Source organism: Fusarium poae, chromosome 1 (genome assembly GCF_019609905.1).
Source record: "Fusarium poae strain DAOMC 252244 chromosome 1, whole genome shotgun sequence".
Lineage (NCBI taxonomy): Eukaryota > Fungi > Ascomycota > Sordariomycetes > Hypocreales > Nectriaceae > Fusarium > Fusarium poae.
The window spans coordinates 5,460,544-5,477,055 of record NC_058399.1 but is presented as its reverse complement, the minus strand read 5'-3'; the positions used below and the strand labels follow the sequence as shown (position 1 = coordinate 5,477,055).

The window sequence follows — 16,512 nt, the reverse complement described above, 5'->3', positions numbered from 1 at the left end:
ATACCCTTTTCTTTGGTGTAACAATACTGCTGTATCGCTTAACTTTGATGGTACTGGAATTCACGGTCGGCGATCACCAGGGAAACACGCCGAGACTAGTCACGTGCTGTCGCGTAAAGTGGTGTTCAGTACGTCATGACTTTCAGAACAACGACCATGACTGATGTGTTAGTTCGCGAAATTATTGGAAACTGACGAGAAGAAGGCAGAATAATGTTTTATTCAAGGTAAAAAGATGTTTGCGCCTAAGAAATATGCTACTGTGAATGTGAATTCATGATGTTCTGAGTGCACCTCTTCTGTGGACCTAGGCACTGGTTCAAAGAATCGTGGAGTAGCTTATCATCAACGATATTGGACATGCCTATGATCAGTCGCAACAAAGAAAACATAGCTAGGACAAACACTCTTCCTACCATAAACATCGTTAGATCCCCCACCTTCTTATCTATCATTTTCACATCATGCAGATGTCCTCCGCACGTGATCTTGGCAGGAACCGACTGTTGGCACAGCAACGGGACTAACCAGAACCAGGACCCTGGTCTTGTTTATTCCGAACTTCATGTTCAAGGGTACGCGCAAAACATCCGCCTCACGATCTCGATTTCCCCATGGTCTTGTTTGTTTAATGTTTTTGTTGTGACTTCATTTCTATCTCTCAAAACCTTACTCTACTACTCTACTCTTTATCCATCCGTGGTCTTAATACAGTCTCACTTCAGCATCCAACATACCTCTCTCCCGTTCTTCTATACACGCGCGTCGCATACATAACTCCTTTTCGACCCCACCATCCTCCGTCGCAATATAATTTTGTTTAGCTCATGGCTTCGCATTGACTTTTTTTACACGTTGATTTCCGCTTCTAAAGCGACGCCATGGAGCACGCTTGGCTTGACTCTCTGTCTGAGGACTGGGTTTCCCAGCCCGGTTCTGATTCATCCGCTATCCAACTTCCTCCCCTGAACAACGCCCAAGAAACCAAGACCAAACTTAGAGGGACGCCGAGTCGAATACCGCGTAGAACGATAGGCTCTCGACCCCAATTATCACCCGCCCGCGATTCGAGTTTCAACATTCTCAGTGAACGTACCCCGAATGGTATCAATATCTCGAGCCACCGAAATAAGCAGCCATCAGAAGATTTCAAGCTTGCGCGTGGAACTTTGGCCAGTAGATCTGCATCAGCTTCCACAAGTGCTTCAGTTGTCCACAACACCATTCAACACAAATCGTCAACTGGAAGTCAAGAGGATACGCCTGAGTGGAAGAGACGCCTGGTGTATGGCGACGTCGAGTATGGCGAACAGCGCGACCTATTTTGCTCAGCTGCGACCGGTCTACAAGATATGTTCAAACCCCCAACACCTGGAGGCGACAATGTCGACGGCGAGCAGCGCCAGGAGTCCTCTGTGATGCCGTCTAGTCCACCATCATACCCCCAGCGCATTGTGAGTGATGATCTCGAGCTCGACCTGGACCCATTGGACGAACTCGACGAATTCGACGACCAGGAGGACTTGTACCCAAACGACGTTACACCCAGCCCGAGCCCGAGAAGAACACAGAGACAGATCAATTATAAGCTCAATGTGGAAGATTCCATGTTCTCTAGTGTCCGCAGCCCACAGGATGAAGACACACCTTCGCGACCACGAGACCAGATCTATCGCGATCAAAGCTGCTTGAGCGCCCCTTCGGATGCGAATGACAGTGCGCGAAAAGTTAGTGGACAAAGCGTGGTTCGCAACGAAGATTTTAGTCCTATCCTCATCGGTAAACAGAGCGACAAGGATGGCAACATGGATTTTGCGCCCGTTGAGCTGCCAGCAGACAAATTAAAAAACAAACTCGAAGCTTTGCGCATCAACCAGATGCTTCTCGATCCCAACGTTGACCCCCGAACCGGTTTTGACGGCGTTAGTCCCGGCCCCTCTGATAATGCCGAGAACACTGAAGACTATGCAACTCGCGGTGGGTTCTTGAATACTCAACGAGGAGGTCGCTCTGGAGATGGCTCTTTTCGCTTTAGAGACCTTAGCCCTGGCTTCAATGTTGATACAAGCGGAATGCTTGCTGAAGAATCTCTACAAGCCAGTACTCCTAAACAGTACCCTTCTGTCCGAACAAATACTACCAACCCTTATCAGTCGGACTACTTCAATATCAGCCCTACCCTCCCGCGGGCTCCATTTCCCAGTCCTGACAAGAAACATGTCTCGTCTGGCCGAAGTGCGCCATCTGCTGGAAGCCCTTTGAAGCTTTTCGGCCCTTATGATACCTTTACCAACCAGACACTTCTCCGACGCATCAGCCAGTTTGAAGAAGGTTTATCTGGTACCCCTTCTCGACACTCTCTCGGTCCACATGACCAGTTCGATTCTACTGTTCATGAAGATTATGAACCCATCTCCAGCCCCTCGTTACCTGCACTAGCCCCCAATCCCGTCGGTCGCAACTTTTTCACTAGGTTCGGCCATGGTGACCTTGAAGGTTATGAGTTCAGTGAGGAAATTTCTTACGCCACCAATGGTGACGTGACGGCTTATTCCGACAAGGAAAACGATGCCCCTCAATCGCCAGTCCCCCAATCTCCATCTTTTCAGCATGCAGAACAACCTTCATCTCCTGGCGAGCATTCAGAACTTCTCGTTAGTCGAAGTCGCAACAAGTCGACGTCATCAGCTACTAGCAAGCATCACAAAACAGCATCCGGTTCCAGCCAAATCCGCAGCAAAGCTCTGAGCCCGGCGAAGGGCGCCCTAGGCAATGGCAATATTTCCAAACGCGACAGCGGCTCAGAGGGTAAGAGACCTCGAACGTCTCCGTCCAAGGACCCAACCCCAAAGCGTAGACGCACGCTCCATCGGGCTGACATTGCTTTTGGTCGCGAATTGCTAGAGGGTGTAGAAGCTGCAAGCCGTGATATGCAGTCTGTGATGGGAAAGAAACGCAAGGATGCAAGGCCAGGCGATTATCAACTCGCACACCCTAGTGTTCTTGCGATGCGAACAATCCTTCAGCCGCAAAGCCCTACGCATAGTCGTAAATCATCCCTCCGCGGTAACCCGAACATGACATTTGATTCGGAGGGTGATGATATCAATGACCTATCAACACATACACCTGCTCGAGCCTCACAACAGGGTATCTCTGATGATACAGTGGCAGACCACAGCGAAGTTGATCGGAAGCCATCGATTATGACTCAGGATTTTGTCAATCAGGCTGCGCAGATTATGGCGATGATCCGAAGTCAAGTTAGACAGCCGGGCTTGTCTAGTGTGGAAGAATCAGAGGCTGAGAATGTTACACCTGAAGCTGATGATGCCGACGACTCGTATCAGGAGTCTACCAACGAGCCCTTGTCTCGCCCTCCAAGCCGTGAGGGCAAACCAATGTCCAGGGTGCCCCAATATCAAGAGGATCCAGAACTCATCAAGCGGTTGAAAAAGTACCAGGAAATCAGCGACATGGGCGACCTTATCACATTGTCTATGCGATCCATGGGTCTGGTAAAGGAGGCAATCCTTGCTGATAAAGAAATCGAACGCCAGCTTGAGGGATCGCAACGTAGCCAACCAGATCTGGCCGACAGTACGAAAGAAGAGGTTATCAGTGACCCGCCTAATATTCGCTTGACAGCTGGTCCTTCCCATGATGGTTCATATGGAAGCCCGACACGATCCCACTCATCAGGGGGCGACACTCACAGGTCCTATCCTACAACTTCTTCACATGCTTCCGAAACCAGGAGGACCATTATGCCGGAAAGCGTGTCGCATCTCATTCCCGATCGAGTGGGTAGCATGTATCTTGATAAGCAGAACAACATCTGGATCAAGAGGAAGGAAACCCTTGCTCGCCAGCCTACGAACATATTACCTTCAGACAGCGACGATGATCCTTTCGCCAGCATTCCGGATTTAACTGTTGATTTGACCAGAGAGATGCAAAATCTCGTCCTAAACAGCGCGAAGAAGAACAGTGCTCCCCGTGGCACAACCCCGCCCACAAGCCCTACAAGATCGAGTAAGCATCGGTCTGCAAGAGGTTATATGACACTTTCCCCCAATGGACACTTGAGTCCGGATATGGCCAGTCTTGCTCGGGAAGAATTTGAGAAACTGGATGCTCGAGCATTGGAAGACTCGGAACTTTATCTAGACCAATCTATGGAGGAGGAAGGAAGCTTCAACGACGACAGGGCTAGTAGTACACCCTCGATGAGTGCAAAGAGGCGCAACCTAACCATCACATTCTCCTCGCCCGTGGCGTCCATCATCCAAGATGTCGTACTAGCAGAGGACTTGGACAACTTGGAGGATGACCCAGAGCTTCCCACCATGCACCAAAACAGTTCACCGCCCAAGAAATCACCAGGCTGTGCCGGTGTCGCAAAATCAGCACTTAAGAACGGCGGGCATGGGTCCAGCCGTCATCACCACACCAGTTCACGAAGCGGTCCGGCCTTTGTGCCCCGTCCCGTTTCGCGAATCGACGAGCAAGACGAGGACAGCACCATCGAGATGCCTTTCGATGACCAGCGACAAGTCAGCATCATTGGAGATACCAGCGTCGTCAGTCATAAAACACCTGACGCCCGCCGAACCAGTCTCAGCTTTGTTGTTAACCACACGCCTGGCAATAACTTTTTCCAGCCAACTCCAGATGACAGTGCTTTGATTGGTCAAAATGTTGGAAAGCTTTCTCTTAGTCCCTTGTCTGAGTTTACCTTCAACAATGCCGATTCATCATTTGGCTTTGAGGTCAGTTATGTCATGGGTCGTCGGCACGCGGCCACCGGGAAAGGCTCTAAGAAGGTCATGTCTATGACAATACGGGAACTCGTGGACAAACTTAGTGAGGTAGAGCCTTATGAGCCTTACTGGGAAGACATTACAGAGCTGGATCTTCATGAGAAGCGGCTTGCGAGTCTGCATATGCTAGATCAGTTCTGCGGCAAACTGGTTACACTTGACGCCTCCAAGAACGCGTTGGGACATCTGGACGGTGTGCCATCCAGCGTCCGGCAGCTCAAGGTTTCCCAGAACATGTTGACTGAGCTGACCTCGTGGGACCATTTGATGAACCTTCAGTATGTGGACATCTCTGGTAACGAGGTTAAGAGCCTATCGGCACTGAGAGGTCTAGTGCACTTGCGAAGTATTCGCGCGGACAACAACAAACTTACCAGTCTTGACGGTCTCGACACACACGATGGACTCCTTACTCTTCGAGCTCGAGACAACTTGATCGAGGAAGTTGACTTTGCAAGGGTGAAGATGGAGCGCCTCACTGAACTTGACTTGGCAGGTAACCAAATTTCGTCGATTCGAAACCTGGAGCACGCGCCAGCACTGGGACGCTTGAAGCTTTCCAAGAACAGGCTTACAAGGTTTACTGTGTCGTCTTGCAACAAGGTGATCCGACAATTGGACCTCAGCGACAACGAGCTTGCTCGCTTAGACATTAGCAATATGCCCAACCTGCACACGTTGCACGTTGACCGCAACCGCATGACTGAGTTGACGGGTTTCAGCCGAGCTCGAAAGTTGGACAGCCTGAGTCTCAGGGAGCAGCGGGCTGACCAAGCACTCGATCTCGGTTTCCTCTCTTCGGCTTGCGAGGTCCGGAAGCTCTTCCTCTCTGGGAACTACCTGGGCACTTTCGAGCCTACGGTTGATTTCCTCAATTTGCAATTACTTGAGCTTGCCAACTGTGGAATTCAGGCGTTGCCAGGCAACTTGGGTCAACTGATGCCTAATCTACGAACGTTGAATTTGAACTTCAACGCAATTCGAGATTTAGAACCACTGCGATTTATTCCACGACTCAAGAAGCTCTTGGTCGCTGGCAACAGACTTGCTGATTCAACTGCAGTGACGGAGCTACTGATCGAGTTTCCACATCTCAACCAACTTGATCTCAGAGATAACCCCGTCACGCTCGGATTCTACGCGCCTATGCAGGTGCTGGTGCCTACAGATCGTAATGGATATGTTGACCCATTCATGCTGCCTGACGCAGATGTCGAGCGGGATGCACTTTTTTCTAGTCGGTTGGATGAAATGACTAAATTACGACGACGACTACATCAGATTGTGTTTGTAGCAAGTTGCAAGAGGCTACGCATGTTGGACGGGCTCGGCCTCGACCGAGAAACGGTTCTAGCCAAAGATGCCGTGTTTCAGACACTGGTTGCCGAGGGTTTGTTGCCAGATGAGACGCTCGTTGGCGAGGGTTCGTCGCCATGCAAAGAGGCAACAGAGGGAAATGAGTCCATGAGAAGCAGCCGTTGGAATGCGGAGGATAGCTTTGCTTAAAGGGAGCATTGCAGTGTACAAAAGAAGGTGGCGAAAGGTGTATGTGTATTTTGAACGAGGCGTTGATGGAATGTTTTTGATAATGACTTTTGATTTTTGCTTAATCAAGGGCGCGAGAAGGGTCAGGGACCGGTCATCAAAGGGGTAAAAGGGTTTAACGAATGAACATGGCATGGGTTGCCACTTGGGATTTGGCATTGGCAGGAGTTGATGGGTTGTCTTATTACGAATAATTGCCATAAGTGTCGTATGCATACATGAATTGTATGAATAGATGGTATAAGAAGCCATTTTGAATTCTCAACGTCATTCATTATTCGTGAAATGATTTATTAATTACAGGGCGCATTGACAAGGGAGATCCTGTCATGCGTATTATGGTTGTCGGTTTGTATCAGGTACTTGTCCTTTACGGTAGTGAATCTTCAAGGGTATAACCTTGCGGAAGCGGGTAAATTGATTGCATAATGAAGTCACGTTGATCGTGCCGTAAGGGCATCGACGTCAGAGATGCAATTCTCTAGTTAAAGTAAGCTTTCTTGTTGATCAACAAACCCGTTGAGCTTGTTGAAGCTTTACCAAGCCGTTAGGTGTCGCGTGACAAACGACGAGACACATACTTCATCTTCTCTCACAAGGAGAAACGGCAATGTCTGTTTCTCTTGATAGCTGAGACAGTGTCGAATAATTATCCTTGTTAGATCTAGTCTGGGCGAACACGTTCTGGAATTTTAAAGGGTGCGGGAATCTTCGGGCTGTTGACCAGGTATAGTTTGGTAGTGGCCCTGGAGATGAAATCTATCTCAGTGCACGAGCATGTAAGTGATCTGTCCAGACCAAGTGTTTGATGATTTTGTTGCTGTAAATAACAACATCCAAGCTTTTTTATTTTATTTGTTCCCTCTTGTTGTTGGTCCTTGGGCTCCTGATAAAGAAACCTGGCTACCCAACCGTGGAGTTGGCGCCAGGCACGCTTTTGATATGAGAGGTTGATAACGGTTAGTGCAGTAATTAAAGGGATGATTATCCTCCTGGCGGTTTTAGCTTGATTGTAGAATAAGGAGAAATTTGTTGATCATCGTAGATTTGCCATCCATTTCGGTGTTTTATCCATTATATCAATTAGGCATGTACCAGATACAGAACGGACAGGGCTGGTTGTTGGTGTAGAATGGACATGTAGGGCGACGGTGGGCCAACGCATACTCCCTAAAACAGCCCTGGAAACCAATCAATTTTGTGGAGGAGTCAGTGGATGCCCAGACACCTGGACAATCTAGAATGGGATAAATCACTACCAGCACTGGCACTTCCATGACACTTGATGTATATGTACTTGTACTTTAACCGTCGACTTGACACTTTACTATGCACACAACGGCATCTTGTTGAAATATTCCTAAACAAATAGAAAAGAAAGCAAGATTCATCTCAGTATTTGATGTGAATTTCCTATACCCAAAACATCTTCCAGCTGCATCATGACCCTTCCACGACGATCATCACATCTTACCCAATGTTCGGTTGATATGTTCATCCCATTTAGTACATGTACCTGATACAAACCCCTCGGTTGCCTTCCATTCGATCGCACACCCTCATCTGTCACACCCACACCCTTCCTTAATGATTGATTGCTTGATGGGCTCGCTCATCAACCTAACCCAGTTCTCTCCTTCTCTTCCATTTTCCTTCACTTTACTCTACAACTCTCTCTCATCATATTCTTGTCAATAGACAAACAACTTCTTACGACTCTTTAGCTATGGCGACGGCCATGGAAGCGGCCGACCCCATGTCGTCACTCCACCGGTCCGTCTCCCAGCACAGCAGCGCTTCATACGCATCCCACGCCTCCCACGTTTCCCGCACATCCAACCGTAGCAACTCCAGAAGCAACCGAAGTGCAAGTCTCCGATGCCCTCGTGGTCGAAAGCGACCCAGTCAGCCAGTCAGCTCTGCGAGCAGTGTCGCTGCCAGCGACAAGAGCCTCACCAGCTTCCCCAGCTTTTCGCCCGATGAGAGACCCGACAATAATGGTGGCTTCGACTTCCAGGACGATTCTCCTGGCGATACCCCCGTTACCCAGCCCGCGGTTCCCGAAACTGGACGTAGTTCAATAGTCGATCTTACAGGAGGTTCCGATGTACGAAGTGCCTTGTTCGAAGAGGATCACCCTGTTCGCAAGGTGCCTGGCTCGTTACACAACGCCGACGATGAACACCTTCAACGTTTAATATCACGCCACGGCGCCGTTGGACTCATTAGACAAATAGCCGAGGACCTTGCTCAACGAGATGCTCAAATCTCCAATATGCGCCGCCGTGCTGATGAACGAGAACGTGCTTTGCGTAAGATTATTCGAGAGTGCGGTCTCTCCAACCTGGATCTCGAAACTCGGCTACGGGCCGTTGAGGCTGAACTCCGTGCAGCCGGCAAGGGACTCCGGAGAGAGGATACTGGCTTGAGCGACCTCATGAGCGATGCGATGCAAGATACAGTAGGAGTTACAGCATACGGAGAGACAATAACCAAAAGTGAGACAATTCGAGCACCTAACCAATCTGTCAATACCCCCAGCGAGAATGGAAAGGGCACATTGAAGGGGTGGAAGGATTTTCTTTGGGGTTCTGGTACCGCAAAACGAGCCAGCCGCACCGGAAGTGTTAATAGCGAAGTCAACCCTGCGACTGTGATACGATCGCACTCTAGCATGGACCGACGACCAACGTTGCAGGATGACCTTTTCAACCCCCCGGATCCGCAGCCAGTTCGCAGTCCAAGTCGAGCATCGAGCATCCAGTCAGGCGCTGCGAGTGAGCGCAAAGCATCATCGTCAATTGCAAGCATGGCATTGCGCTTGGTTGCAGGCGGAGCTATTAGCACTCGTGAGGCTGAGTCTAGAGGCCGTGCCGCAAGCAACACTTCCGCCAAGGGCGGCTCTCTCCGCGGTGTTTCGACTACAAGCAGTCGTGCGGGTCAGACTCGAGCTACATCGGTCGCGGGAGGTCCCAGGGCTTTGATGGCGATGCGTAGAGCGACACCAGTACCATCTGCCCAAGGGTCAGGCAGATCGCAAGAGCAGGATCCTTGGGGTAGTATGCGAGGCAGTCCCCCAGACAATTTATCATCACGACAAGAAAGCTACGGGCCTGTTGAGATGGATGCTATTCGGTCACCAGAGTCTCAACCCCCAACACTAACACATATTTATAACAACTTTCCGAATAGCGAGTATCTTACCGACCGATTTGGTTTTATTTATGATCAGCGACGCAAGAAACGTCAGCGAGAAGCAGCCCAAGTGGCTCGGCATATTCGCAAGGGCAGCCGTACAACAGAGATGCTAGCAAACGGCCGAGCTGGAATTTCACCCAACGTGTTGGACGATATCCCCAGCCCCAAAGGAAGCATATCGAGTGAGGGTCGCCCCGAGAGTCCCAACAGCATGGAAGAGCGTAATGCGGAAGAGGGCAAAGCTAAAAGGTGGACGGATTATCTGAAGATTGCGACTTTCCCTACAGAACTGCTGAGCCATACGCCAAGCATAGCGATACCTTCGATAGAGGTGATGGAAGGAGCTCAAACGCCTGAACCCGAACTGCACCCTACCGAGCCTGTCAAACCGGCGATCGTTTCAACAAATTCTGGCTTAATTCCATCAGCTAGTACAACAACAGCGGTGGACAGCGAAACCTCGCAGCCCTCTCAGTCAGAGTCGTCGATTGCGCTCACTAAAGACGATACCGAACCTGTCAAGCTGCTACTTCAGCAGCTGAGTGATGTGCACGACGCTCTTCAGCGTGACAAGACGGTGCGATGGAACGATTTCCTGCGTAAAGTACGCGCTGAGCGGAAACGTGAAGGTGAAGCGGCCATTGCTGCCGCCAAGTCAGCTGCTGATGCACGCTACGAACAGCCTGCCATGATTCTACCAGAGACTCGAGTAGCCGATGGTGAGATGATCGGAGTTTCAGGACTTGGAGTCAAAGGCAAGGTTGGACGAGCCAAATGGAATGAGTTCAAGACCCTGGTGTTGGGCGGTATTCCAGTTGCTTATCGCGCCAAGGTATGGTCTGAGTGTTCAGGGGCCACGGCTCTTCGTATTCCTGGTTATTATAAAGATTTAGTGGCTCAAAGCGGCGAGGATGACGATACTGTCGTTGTTAGCCAGATCCAGATGGACATTAACCGAACACTGACGGACAATATCTTCTTTCGCAAGGGCCCAGGTGTCAAGAAGCTGAACGAAGTGTTGTTGGCTTATTCCAGACGCAACAGGGACGTCGGTTATTGTCAGGGCATGAACCTGATTACAGCCAATTTGCTGCTCATCATGCCATCCGCCGAAGATGCTTTCTGGGTTTTGACATCAATCATCGAAAACATTCTTCCTCACGGCTACTACGACCACTCACTTATGGCTTCGCGTGCAGACCAACAAGTGCTGCGACAGTATGTTGCACAGGTTCTTCCCAAGCTCTCAGCACACCTTGACTCTTTGTCCATCGAGCTTGAGGCGTTGACCTTTCAGTGGTTCTTGTCCGTGTTTACGGACTGTCTCAGCGCCGAAGCTCTTTTCCGTGTCTGGGATGTTGTACTCTGCACCAACGATGGCAGCACGTTCCTCTTCCAAGTAGCACTTGCACTACTCAAGCTCAACGAAGGGAACTTGCTTCAGTGCAACACACCCGCCGGAATTTATACATACATCAGCCACCAAATGACAGAGCATGCTATCAGTATCGATGGCCTGCTCCAGGCAAGCGAAGGATTACGAAAGGTTGTGCGCCGTGAAGAAGTTGAGCAACGAAGAGAAAAGGCGATACAGGCAGAAAAGGATATGATTATGGCCCGTGATGGAGACTCGGCCAGAAGCAAACCCACCGCCGGGACGGAGAGCGAAACAGGCGAAGAGTAAAACTCAAAACACCAAGATGAAAGAAGATTAAGAAATACATGATAGAAAAATTGGACATGGAGGATTGGACAAAGGAGCAAGGGATTTTACTTGGAGTTTGCGTCTCAGAAGGGCCATGATACCCACTACCCCCGCGAAATATAGACGCGTTGTTCGCTAGGGGAGTTGATATATTACGGCGTTGGGATATTCGAATTGCAAGATTATTATGGTGCGAGGTATTCACTTGTTCATTTATAAACCAAGAAAATAGCGAAATTACACGAAAAGACATTTTACTTTGATACATCACTTGACTTTGCTATGGATGGGTTCAGATCTGTATCTGTTGTTGAAACTCAGACATCAGCTATACATAACATTCACACACTTCAAACAGGCTGATGTTTTTCCCGTGTTAATCATTTGCTATTTGACATATAATTCGGAAACTAGATCACCCGTCGCCATGCAAAAACGTGTTTCATATCACTCTTTCTATTTTGGTATCTGGTCCTTTCCCTTATTTTCCCATCCATATCCAAAGTAACCTGCCGTCCCATTTATCGCTTGATAATGCTGGAGGCCATCTGTCTTGCGTGCTGAGCCATGATGGCATCGGCAATCACCAGCGCAGCCATGCCCTCAACGATGGGCACAGCACGAGGCACAACACAGGGATCGTGACGGCCCTTGGCGGCGAGGATACCCTCGCCTTGAGCGTCGTAGCGGGCTGTGGTCTGGTCCTGGCTGATGGTGGCAGGGGGCTTGAATCCGACCTTGAAGAAGATGGGCATGCCGTTGCTGATACCGCCCTGAATACCACCAGAGTGGTTCGTCTTGGTCTGGAGCTTGGAGCGGGGGATACCTGTCTTCTCGGAGGCAGCGTCAAGGGCGGGGGCTGGCACGAAGGGGTCGTTGTGCATGCTGCCGGTCATCTCGGCACCTTGGAAGCCGGAGCCCAACTCGAAGGCCTTGACGGCGGGGATGGACATCATGGCGTGGGCGAGGGTGGCCTGAAGCTTGTCGAAGCAAGGCTCACCGAGTCCAGAAGGCGCATTGCGGATGACGCAGGTGACGGTACCGCCAGTGCTGTCGTGGGCGTCTCGCAGCTCAGCGATGCGCGCCTCCATGGCTCGGCCGGCGGCGTCATCGGGACATCGCACGGGGAGGTTCTCGTCGACCTCTTGGCGAGTGATTCTCTCAGCAAGACTGAGGAAGGCAGGGTCAGAGCTCATGGAGTCACTGTCGCCGAAGAGCTTGATGTTTCCGACAGAGGTGACAAAGGCAACGATCTCGATGCCGTAAGCCTCCTTGAGCCACTTCTCAGCGACAGCACCAGCGGCCACGCGAGCAATTGTTTCACGGGCAGAGCTGCGGCCACCGCCAGATGAGGCCTTGGTGCCGTACTTCTCGAGGTAGGTCCAGTCGGCATGGCTGGGACGGGGGTAGAGGTCGATAGTCTTGTTGCCGTAGTCCTTTGGTCGCTGATCCTCATTAGGAACAGTCAGGAGGATCGGTGTGCCGAGAGTGACGCCATCCTCAGTACCAGAGTGGATAGTGACTCGATCTTTTTCGTTACGGGGGGTGGTGATGGCGGATTGACCTGGTCGACGACGGTTGAGCTGGGGCTGGATATCAGCCTCTGTGAGGCCAAGGTTGGGAGGGCAGTTGTCGATGATGCAAGAGACGGATTTGCCATGAGACTCGCCAGCGCTGAAGACAAAGAAAACAGTCTGTTAGTCTGCTGGTTTCTGTATAAGTATGGAGGGGTAAAAACACTTACGTCGTCACCCGGAAGAATTGCCCAAAGCTGGACATGATGGGCCCAATTTATGTAGACACGAAAAGGGAGTTTTAAGTGGTGATGATGCGCGTTTTGGTGTTTATGGAGGGGGAGAAACGGGAAGTGGGATTAAAAAAAAAAGATGGCGGCCGTTGAGAGTTTAGTTTTTGGAGGAGGGAATGGAATGGACAAGAGGTCGAGAACTTGTGAGGCTGGAAGGTTGACCTATCCGATGTCGGTGCCAGTTTTTTTACTTTCTGTCTTCTTTGTGATTGAAGCGCGGGGGAGGGGCAATTCGGTAGATGTTTTTTGGTGCAGGTTTAATTGGTTGATGATGTACTTGATCTCAATTGATTCCAATTGATGATCTATAAAGTAGTTAATAGATATAAAATATTTCTAGAGATTTATAAAATAACTATTATATATATATCATCATACAGCGACATCGGGCTTATGCTGATGTGACTCAAAAACATTGGATTCACTCATTCAAAAAAAAAAGTCTGGATAATTCATCATCCCCCACCATCCGCTGTAGCTTCAGGGCCATTCCACTGTAAAAGAATACATAATAGGGTCCATCTCCATCATCATCATGGAACCCTCCACTATGGATTAAAAAAAAACGTCATGGAAAAAGGATTACCGATCTGGTTTATCAATCAACCGATCCCTGGCTAAAGACACTCGCTGAGAATCGGTACTTTCCACAAATGCAAGGCACAGCAATATCACTGGCTTGAGGGGCAATTTCATGGACGGATAGCACCGCTACTGTCCGTTGAACCGCCCCTACATTTACAGGCGCTTCAGTTGACACTGCGGGCTTCGAGTCCGTACCTAGTGGGTCCCTTCCTCTGGAGTTTTCCGGGAGATGTGAGGCTGAGATTGGATTTATCTAGATAGTAGGTAGCTTCAACAACAACTCACAAGGGCATCACCGAGTTCTTGGATACAATTCGAGTCTTTCTGTTACTTCATCTCCTAATTATTAATCCTCGATACTCTTCTCATACTGGAAGTTGCCATTGACTCATCTGTCATCATGATGCTTCTCAAACGCCCCTTGCAAAACTCAACGCCGAAGACCATATCACGACTCATTCCCTCACTATCAACTATCTCAAGACGCCAATTCACAGATGCAGCATCTCACTCATCCAACAATATACAAGTCTACACTTCAAAGTCTCGTGACCCTTTCCTGAACCTCTCTGTAGAGCATTATCTCCTTCAGAAAACCCCTCCTGAGTCAACAATCCTCTTCCTCTACACCAACGACCCTTGCATCGTCTTTGGCCGTAACCAGAACCCATGGATGGAAGTAAACCTCCCAAGACTTGACAAGTTCCGAAATGACCCTACAAGTGTAGGTTGGACTGGTGGTCCGGTGCAACTCGTGCGTCGTCGTTCTGGAGGCGGTGCTGTCTTTCACGATGAAGGGAACGTCAACTTCAGTGTTATCTGCCCTCCCGCCGTGTTTGACCGGAACAAGCACGCCGAGATGGTTGTACGAGCGCTCTCATCCCTTGGGAAACCAAACACCCGGGTCAATGAACGACACGATATTGTCATGGACATCCCCAATGACCCCATCGGAACCTACAAGATCTCAGGGTCCGCCTACAAACTCACTCGTCTCCGGTCTCTCCATCATGGAACTTGTCTTCTCCGGAGCCCAAATCTAAAGAACATATCAGGCATGCTGCGCTCTCCTGCTGAGCCGTTCATCAAGACTCGGGGTGTCGATAGCGTCCGGAGTCCCGTTCGAAACGTGGGCATCGAGAACGCCGACTTTGAGGGTGCCGTGTTGGAGGAGTTTGCACGCATGTATGGCGATGCTCAGGTCCGTGAGGAAATCAGCGACGAAGTGCGTGAACTGGATGTCATCAGCAAAGGCTGCAACGAGCTACAGTCTCGGGACTGGGTTTACGGCCAAACACCAAAATTCACCTTCTCATCCTACCCATACCCCGAAGATCCTCGGGAACGTCCACAACTGGACTTTGATGTGAGTCACGCCTTACACCAACGCATTACAAATAGGCTAACATAATCATAGACCAAGCTTCGCTTCGATGCCAGGCACGGTGTCGTTGAGAAGTTCACGGCTCAGGGTGCATCATCTGCTACGGAAGAAGGTGACTTGTCAGCTCTCGCGTCATCATCCATCTACAACGTCCCCAGCTGGACCGCGCAGCTTTCCCAGGCTGGTATGTCCGACACAGAGGCGGCAAAGGTCGGGCCATGGATGGACAACGTCCTAGGAGTCGACTTCACGAAGCCTGCGCAATAATGCTGCCTCTGAAAAGGCTGCAACTTGATACGTGAAAACGTCAGAGAGGCAAATACGAGCGAGCATACTCATCCATGTTGACCGTCTCTTTCACTACACTACTACACCACTTCGTTGCACCGAGCATTCCATGATGTTCCTTGGTTTCCATGTCTCACTCAAAAAGTGTGAATCCGAATAGACCCGGTGACTGCCTAGTCTGTTGGTTAGCATGTGAACTTGGCACACTATGGTAGAAATGGCCACACACTTTTCAGAGCAGAGTAAGGCTGGCTGAGCCTCGTACGCGTCGCGTACAAACGGCAAAATACGCGTTGCCATCTACATTATCACCTAGCAATGGGCCAGACCTCGAACTATGAAGTGCTGGAGTCGGGGATTAGATCTCTGTGGCCAACGGGTGGGAAGCTCGGTTGAAGCTAAGGGCATCACATGGCTTGTCAGCCGACCTAGAATCCATCACACATCAAGACTCCAAACATTGCCCAGCCTTTCGACAGTGTAGTCTGTGCTCAGCACCACCCTTCTTCAGCCTCCCGTTGTCTGATAGGCGACCGTCTCGATCCTGTCTTGCTTCCAAATCCGGCGCACTGTCCAGATCGTGCAACATGACTGGCTGTATCGCTTCAACAAAAGCTCAATGTGTGGCTGCTAAGGAGACAGCTGCTCGTACGGGGAGGATAGTGAGACATTTTGGCGGAGATTTTGGAATCAGATCACAGCCTACCGCCTATTGGAATTAAGGGGGCAAGACCCTGAGGGCTCATGGGGGGGCTACAATCTCTACCTCAGGTTGTTCAATATCCTGTTTTTTGAAACAATTAAAGATACGCATGTGGTCCGGCAGACAAAAAGAGATGTTGAGATCTCAAGATGGAGGGTCCGGGAATGCGGGCTCCGAGACATGCATTGCTGATCTTGAGCGGCTATCGTAATTTCATGAGTTTATAGTACCGGATTTGAAATGCCTTTTTGTTCGCTTCAACACCCTGGACTCTGAGAGGCGGTGCAGTGGCCAGAACTGTAATGATTGCCTGATATCATGTACATACATCACCACGGGCGTAAAGTTGTATTGAGAACAAATGGTTTGTGCTTGACTGGAACTCAAGAGTCAGAACTTGGACCTGGGCTTAGGGCTGAAGTAAGCCATGTCAGCCATATATTGTTATGTCGGGCGTTATCATGAGCCAGATTT

The 16,512-nt window shown here is 50.0% G+C and overlaps 4 protein-coding genes across 4 annotated transcripts; 3 read left to right on the top strand and 1 right to left on the bottom strand.

Moving 5' to 3' along the window:
- Window positions 1-881: 881 nt before the first annotated feature.
- Window positions 882-6,329, top strand: FPOAC1_001769 (uncharacterized protein; the record flags this gene model as incomplete). Its single annotated transcript, XM_044846359.1, has 1 exon — window positions 882-6,329. The coding sequence occupies one exon, from the start codon at window positions 882-884 to the stop codon at window positions 6,327-6,329; it is 5,448 nt and encodes a 1,815-aa protein (XP_044712275.1).
- Window positions 6,330-8,094: 1,765 nt separating this feature from the next.
- Window positions 8,095-11,250, top strand: FPOAC1_001768 (uncharacterized protein; the record flags this gene model as incomplete). The annotated part of the gene is made up of 1 exon (XM_044846358.1): window positions 8,095-11,250. The coding sequence occupies one exon, from the start codon at window positions 8,095-8,097 to the stop codon at window positions 11,248-11,250; it is 3,156 nt and encodes a 1,051-aa protein (XP_044712274.1).
- Window positions 11,251-11,792: 542 nt separating this feature from the next.
- ARO2 (bifunctional chorismate synthase/riboflavin reductase [NAD(P)H] aro2) lies at window positions 11,793-13,050 on the bottom strand (the record flags this gene model as incomplete). The annotated part of the gene is made up of 2 exons (XM_044846357.1): window positions 11,793-12,945; window positions 13,016-13,050. The coding sequence occupies 2 exons, from the start codon at window positions 13,048-13,050 to the stop codon at window positions 11,793-11,795; spliced, it is 1,188 nt and encodes a 395-aa protein (XP_044712273.1).
- Window positions 13,051-14,063: 1,013 nt separating this feature from the next.
- Window positions 14,064-15,314, top strand: FPOAC1_001766 (uncharacterized protein; the record flags this gene model as incomplete). The annotated part of the gene is made up of 2 exons (XM_044846356.1): window positions 14,064-15,029; window positions 15,081-15,314. The coding sequence occupies 2 exons, from the start codon at window positions 14,064-14,066 to the stop codon at window positions 15,312-15,314; spliced, it is 1,200 nt and encodes a 399-aa protein (XP_044712272.1).
- Window positions 15,315-16,512: the final 1,198 nt, after the last annotated feature.